A 7,364-nucleotide genomic window follows, 5' to 3' on the forward strand; every position below is an offset into this window, starting at 1 on the left:
GGGATCTTCCCAGACCAGGGATGGAACCATTGTTCCCTGCATTGGCAGGCAGACTCTTAACCCCTAGACCGTCAGGCAAACCCAGTTAACATTCTGATGACTGTAGAAGAACCTCCAGCTGATTCTTTATAGTTACCCTAAAGTGTTAAAACATGATTTTAAACCATGTGACTTCAGAAATCTATTATTTGAATATAATATTGGTGTATTAGTCACAGGCTAATCTTTATAGTAAAAGTCATGTTATTTTAGCCAACATATCATGTGCAGTGTTGTATAATTGTAGAGCAAAAACCCAGAAGGAGACCCTCATCACATGGAAATGAGAACATTGGTCCACAGCACAGCGGGTTGGTGTGGAAAAGGGTTTGGGAGAAAGACTCTGTCTGTAGACACTTGGGTTGCTCCCATCTCTTGGCCATTGTGAACAGCACAGCTTTGATATGGGTGTTTGTTAGATATTTTTAAAAAAGTAAATTTTTTTTTCTTTCTTCTGTTTCTCCTATGGTTGATATTTTCATTTAGATCTTTGATCCCATTAGGCGGACCCGATTTTATCTTTTTTCCCCAAATGACTATCTGTTTCATTGCAATCTATTAAAAATTCATTGTTTTCCAGTGATTTGCACTGCCACATTTATTCTTAAATTGAGCCTCATATGGAATTTCAATTGTTCCTTTGTTTTTTATGTCCTACCCAGGCCAATGGCATGTGGTTCTCAGGTACCTAAGGGGGCATCTCTGGTAGGATGGAGAACAAGGAACCTTACTCTGGGAAGAGGTAGGTCCCTCCATCCCTCCCCAGGCTGTGGGTAGAGGGGACACGGAGGAATGGATGGCTTGGAGGAGGGAAGAAGCTCCTGCTGACCCCAGAACAGTGGGAATAGGGATTCACTTGTCCTGAGAAAGAGACCCCATCTTCCTGATGAAGCTCACCCTCATTCCTGGCACACTTTGTTGTACACGAATCATGTTTAATGAACACATTAGAAATCAGTCATTTCCACTCCAGACTAGGACATTTATTAAGGCTCTGGGAACTGCCCTGGAGCTGGGCTCTGCCCCAGAGAAGGAGAGTCAGTCTCGTGGGATGTCACTCTGGTCTCCACTCTTGGAAGCGTCTCATTGTTCTCCTTATCCAGGGCAGGAAGCTGGAAATTCTGGTGAAGACTGCTGGAGGGGTCCCCATCCTGTCTCCATAGGAGACAATACCCTGGGCCACATTGTTACACACAAGGGGGCCACCGGAGTCCCCCTACAGGCAGAGGAGGGAAGGGACACTCAGTTTTCCAGGACCCCCCACTCCTGTTGCCCTCTCCCAACCCTCAGAGAAGACGGGGGTTGAGGGGAGCTCCTTCCAGTGCTGGCTATGTGTGAGATGGGAGGGTGGTGGGGTGCAGAAGAAAAGCTTCTGAATTTTCCCGTCGCTGAGCTTCAGCCCTGACTGTGGTTGCTTCTCCAGCCCAATCCAGGTCACGTTACCTCCCCGGCCCCAGGAAAACACTGCACGTGAACATCCTTCGTGTCTGGTACTTCTCCTATTCCCCCAGACACCAGATGCATGGGGGAAAGCCCCCCCACATCCCTCTGATCTAGGCCCCAGACTGCAGCCATGGGAATGTGGTCCGTCCCACTGCCCAGTCTGCCCAGGGTCCCCTGTCAGTGTTAGCAGATGCCGTGGTCTTACCAGAAAGGCAGACTTCCTCTGTCTTGGGTCCCCCACGCAAATCTGTGTCCGGCCATTGTAAAACATGAAGCGTCTCCTGCACACCCTATCCCTCTGCACCCTCAGCTGCACACACTGAAGCGTGTCTGTTCTTGTGTTCAGGCCGATCAGGCCCCAGCCAGCCACGGTGCACTTGGTCCCAGGTCTCAGTCTGTTTTGAGTCTGAGGCAGAGGCACCGGCCTCACAAATCGATTAGGTTGAGCTCTGTTTGCCAGCTGACAGGAAGCATGCAGGCACTCAGGGACTGTCTATTCTACACTCACCCCATGCCCGCCCGTGCCCGCCACTGCCCTGGGAGTCTGCCCGGCTTCCCCCCTCCCTGATCCCAGGACACAGGAAGCCCCCCAGGCTGGGAACGAGCTGCCCAGCTAAAGAACCAGAGTGTCGGTACCTGCAGTAACATGATGTCATTGCTCTTGTTCTGCTGACTGTATCTGGGGTGGGGGATGGATCTGAGCACAGGGATGCGCTGCTGGGTGCTTTCCAGTGTCCTGATGTTGTGGGCCCCCAGGATGACATTTATTTGGCTGCAAAGGAAAGAGAGCCTAGAGGTAAGGTTTGAACCACAGGAACTGTGGTCCACAATAGAAGTCAAGTGACTACCCAGGGTTGCCAGACCTCAACCGAGGGAACTCAGAAACAGAAGGGCTCTGGGGCTGAACTTTGCGCCCAAGGTCTCCCCAGCCTTGAGCTGGAGGTGGTGGAGGACATAGTGATTTTGAATTTTGCCTCCCCAAAAAGAGATTGCAAAAATACCTTGAAGTCATAACTTAAGCCCCAGTGCATACATGTCATTTCCCATCTTGTTCTTTTTCATCAGGTCCTCCCCCATTCACACCGGCCTGCTTCTTGTCCCCCAATCTCTACATGGTCTTTTTTTTTTCACCCATTCAAGCTAGAACCCTGCTTTCGATGACTTCTCTCGTGAACTCTTCTGGACCTGCTTTGCTGGCGCCCAGAAGTCCCTTAAGTTCTCACCTTCCCAAGCAGTGAGCTGCTGTCATCACGAAGTCTTCACGCACCAGGAACCCCCCACAAACTTTCACACCTACTGGACTTCGGATCTGAATATATGCCATGTAGGGGCGGGAATGGGGCCTGGCCTCTCGGCCTCCGATGATCTGCCCTGGAAGGAAGCACTAGCATTACCTCTGCACTGGCGGGTGTGTGGACATGGGCTTGGTGCCTCCAGAAAGACTGGAAGTTAGGGAGCAGGAGAGATGAGCAGGGGCAGGGTGAGCTGGTGGTTGGTGAGAATGGGGTCTGCAGGGTGCAGAACTGGGGGAGGCTCCAGGATCCTGCAGAAAGTGCTGCTGGCTCTCCATCCAGCCTCAGCGCCCTCCCACCTGCCCAGAAGGCGGGGCCAGCTGCGGCCTCCCTCACAGGAGGGTTTCTCTGCTGTGGGGATGGCAAACCCAGAGCCCTCTGGCGCCGCCTCTCCCTGAAGTTCTGTGGCACTTTCTTCCTCAGGGAACTTTCCAGATCCCTGTGAGTCCAGCTCATGAATTTAAGGATCTAGAGATGGGCTGATGGGTCCACTATCGCTTTATCTTGATCTCCTAGGCTCTGACACAGGGGCTGCAACTGGGTTCAGAGAGCACATTTATATAGCAGGTAGTATGTGCCAGGGTGGTTCTAAGAGCCTTATGTACACCACATCACTTAAACTCTGATAGTGACTCTCCAGGTAGGCCTGATAGAATTCCTGCCCTCAGAATCTGAAGCTGGAAACTATGGACTCATGCAAGCTGCCCAGTGATACAGAGCTAGCAAGTGTCTGGGCGGTCTGCCTTCAGAGTCTATCGGGTGGAGTTGGGCCCCTGAGGGTGGGAACGGTCACTCACCTGCCTGAGCCCTGGGGGACAGGAGAAAGGCCACGAGGAGCAGGAGCAGCCACATCTTCCCGGCGAGGCTGCCCAGCAGTTGCTGCCCCTACTTCCTCCTGCCAGACTTTGAGCCCCTGGGAGAGGAAGCAAAGGTGAAGGTGGGGGTTTGAGGGTGGGGGTGGGGGCTCGAGCATCCACAGTCCCATTCTCCTGCTGCTGTGATCAGTTTCATCACCCAGAGCTGCCCAAGAGGCTTGCCCACCAACTGCCAGGGACCTGGGGGAAGGCAGTAACCGAAGCCTTCAGTGCAACAGCATGCACAGCTGCTGAGTCAGTGCCGGCCACAGAAATGGGAACCCAGGGCACCGGGGTGGAGGCTGCGTGTCCCAGAGCCCCAAACCCGCCAAATTCAGTCAAGTCCTCACAAGCATCAAGGCTGGGACCTGTCTATTTCCTCCTTCTCCCTCAGGGAATGGAACCTGCATGTCTTCACCCCCTGGTCCTGAGCCCCACCCAGACCCTAGCTGCTCCCACTTCTTTCTAGAAGTTGCCAAGCACACTGAGTAGCTCTGTTCCTGGGTGGGTGCAGGGCACTGCCAGAGAAAGAAAAGGGAAGAATGAGGCTCTGCCACTGACCACTTCTCTCTCAGGTCACTTGAGCCCCCAACAAACTCTCAGTGCATCACGATACTGGGGACGGCTTCTATTTTTCTGCTTCCTACTGAGCTGAATGTTTTTGTGTCCCAGAAGCTTCCCTGCCTGCAGAAAAAGCCCAGTGACTTGATTTTGTTGACAGCCATCAGACCCTGGGGAAAAACATCTCAGATCCTATTCATCCATGATAGACCCATCAGCCTAAACCCGTCTCTGCTCCACGGGCGCTGGCGCCTAAGAAGGAGGTAGCTCTCTGCTACCTGTGACAGCTGAAGGAGTGGACACTCAACACTGAGAGAAGGGACGGCAGAGCTCTGTAGAGTAACACAGGGGGCTGGTAGACACACTTAAAATACTTGGAACATTCTGTATTGCCTCAGAAAGCACTACAGAATGGTTAAAGTTTTGCAAAAATGTCAGAATTGAATTCTAATACAATTCTCAACCTTTTGTGGATTGTTTTAAGACCACTTGAAAATCTTATGAAAGTTAAAGATCCTCTCTGCATATATAAATACCTGTAGGTTATCACTTATTCTTAAAGCTGCAAAGAACTTAATCCTTTCTTTAATGCATGGTTTATGCTTGCAGCCTCATGAAATTTCTTTATGCATCTAAAAAGTAATATGCAGAAAACAGGAGGGAAAAAGTAAAAAATAGAATAAGAGCTTGATTAGTGCCTTAGCATTTGGGTAATTGAAAATCATTGTTACTTACATTTTTTCAGCACTTCATTTTATTTTAAAGACTTTAACAATTTTTTTAAAGGAAAGATAAAGAATAATATGCAAAGAAATGAGGGTCAAATATATATAATCATCTGAATGAAGATGTGCATAGGGGATTTCATTCACAATGACTAGCATTTTATGCCAATCTTTGCTCCAAAAACTACCAAAAAAAAACCTGTTTAAAATGTCTAAAAACCTGAAAAGCCTTGAAGAACTGCCAATGCAGATATGACTCAGGCCACAACTGAAGGAATAATAAGTGTCCAGTTAGATAATAATTATTGTTCTGTGTAAATTTTCTGAACCCACAAAATTTGAACTTCTATTTTTGTTTTTTGAACTTCTGTGTTAATGAGCATATAATGTGAGGAGTGTAGAAATTAAAGACCAAGACCCTCACAAGCAGGTCTAATCAGGCCCCCCACCATGATAAGCTGGGAATTAAAAGTCTACACACTCAAAGTAACAAAAAAAGAGTTAATGGGCTATTCCTTGCATGTAATAGCATGAAAGATGGGATTATTTAGATTTTCACAGCCTCTCATACCTTGAACTTCCTTCCATTAATGTGGTTACAGACTGTTTCCCAAAATACCTAGCAAAATCAAATACAAATGTAGAGGAAATTCACTTAATTTCAGTGTTTGAATTACACCTAAATATTGTTTTTCAAATGTAATAAGTATATAGTCAAATATAAAAAGATGAACAAGCAAACAAATACAGGATACCATGACTAAGAAACAATAGATAATAATAGAGAAAAAAACTTTAATTATTGGGATAATGTTATTAGCAAAATAAAATACAGATTGCAAAACAATTGGCTGAAATAAAAATTAGCTTTAAACACACTCCAGGGAACAGTAATCTTAAAAAATGACACAACATCTGAAAAAGAGCTAAATACAGCTTCTAAAAGCAAAAAATATGAAAAAGACAAAATCAAAGTCACAGTGAATAAAATTAATAACAGATTAGACAAAGATGGGAAGAGAATACCTAACCTGAAAGAGCTCAGAAAGAATTGTCCAGAATGGAGCACAGACAGGCATAAAGATAAAAATATAGAAAATAGTAGAATTAGGAGGTTGAACATATGTTGAATTAGGAGAAAATCAAGAAAGAAAAGGGAAAAAAGTAATATATAATGACATACTAGCTGAGATTATTTTTTAAGCTGATGACAAAAATGCAGTTAGAGGTTAGAAAAAGATAAATCTCAACCAGAATACAAAAAAAAACAAATTGACACTTAGAAATCAATATTATAAAGAAATGGCAGAAAATTTAAGGGCAAGTAGATTAAGATAAACAGATTAAACACTTTCAAATGAACGGCAGGTCAAAGGCTGAATTTTCAACAGCAGCAGTGAGTGGATGCTCCCCAGGAAGAAATATCTTCATATCATTTGTGAAGATTTTAAAACTTATCCTATATAAGTTATGAATAGCTAATGAAAAAATGAATACATAATGAACATCTTACCCAACAAAAGCAGATTACACAGTTGACAAGTACACACAGATGTTGACCATAGATTAAGCCATAGATTAGGCCTCAAAAGTGTTTAAAGGATTTAAATGATACATCATATTTAATATGCCACAATGAGTATAAACTAGAATTTCATAACAATAATACGAGCAGGAAATCCTTATATCTTAAAAACTAAGTAAATAGGCTGCTAAATACAGTGGTTCCTTGAACAACAGGGGTTTGAACGGAACAGGTCTACTTATACACTGATTTTTTTCAATAGTAAATAATAGACTACTGAGCTATCTGTGATTGGTTGCAAAACCACAGAACATGAGGGCCAACTATAGGTTAGTTATACCTGGATTTTCTACCAGGTGAAGCGTCAGTGCCCCTTATCTCCTATGCTGTTCAAGGATCAACTGGAAACCATGAGTAAAATCATAATGAAAGCAAAAAAATCAAAATGATTAATAATGATGAAATTAATTTGTAGTAAAATTTGTTAGGTGTATCAGAATAAAGATGAAACTTGACCATTTAACACTATGCCTCAATTAGTTAATTGCAAGGTAAAAAATTAAACCTTTGAATTTAGGAGAATTTCTTTATACACTCATCACTGTAAAAACAATTTTATACAGATATAAGAAGCACTAACTCGCAAAGAGTCAGACACAACTCAGCAACTGAACTGAACTGAACTGAACCATCAATAATAATGGATGAGTTGATCTACATTAAAATTTTTTTGGGTGTACATGAATAAAGATGAAATTCTGATTACCAAAGACACTATTGAGATGGTGAAAAGTACAGCCACTTGGTGGGAGAACTAAGAAAGAGTTTTTATCTGGGAGATATATATATATAAATCATATCTATATTAACTTCTAGGTCACTGGGAAGCCAGTAATTTTGTAAATTAGTGGTAAAAAAATCTGCC

The 7,364-nt window shown here is 44.5% G+C and overlaps 1 protein-coding gene across 1 annotated transcript; it reads right to left on the bottom strand.

Moving 5' to 3' along the window:
* Positions 1 to 1,002: 1,002 nt before the first annotated feature.
* LOC102397903 (cathepsin G-like) lies at positions 1,003 to 3,843 on the bottom strand. Its single transcript, XM_006047396.3, has 5 exons — positions 3,572 to 3,843; positions 2,706 to 2,853; positions 2,119 to 2,254; positions 1,688 to 1,942; positions 1,003 to 1,255 (listed from the first exon to the last, which is right to left on the bottom strand). The coding sequence occupies exons 1-5, from the start codon at positions 3,624 to 3,626 to the stop codon at positions 1,094 to 1,096; spliced, it is 756 nt and encodes a 251-aa protein (XP_006047458.1). The 5' UTR covers positions 3,627 to 3,843; the 3' UTR covers positions 1,003 to 1,093.
* Between the last annotated feature and the right edge of the window lie 3,521 nt (positions 3,844 to 7,364).

The sequence above is a fragment of the Bubalus bubalis genome, chromosome 20 (assembly GCF_019923935.1).
Source record: "Bubalus bubalis isolate 160015118507 breed Murrah chromosome 20, NDDB_SH_1, whole genome shotgun sequence".
Taxonomy (NCBI): Eukaryota; Metazoa; Chordata; class Mammalia; order Artiodactyla; family Bovidae; genus Bubalus; species Bubalus bubalis.

What these genes read in the sequence shown, in the direction of transcription:
- LOC102397903 (XM_006047396.3), bottom strand. Translation starts at nt 3,626, where the DNA reads ATGTGGCTGCTCCTGCTCCTCGTGGCCTTTCTCCTGTCCCCCAGGGCT. An exon ending in ATGACATCATGTTACTGCAG is followed by an intron (nt 1,943 to 2,118) that starts GTACCGACACTC and finishes GCTTCCTGTCAG; the next exon opens with CTGGCAAACAGAGCTCAACC. An exon ending in AGAGGAAGTCTGCCTTTCTG is followed by an intron (nt 1,256 to 1,687) that starts GTAAGACCACGG and finishes CTCTGCCTGTAG; the next exon opens with GGGGACTCCGGTGGCCCCCT.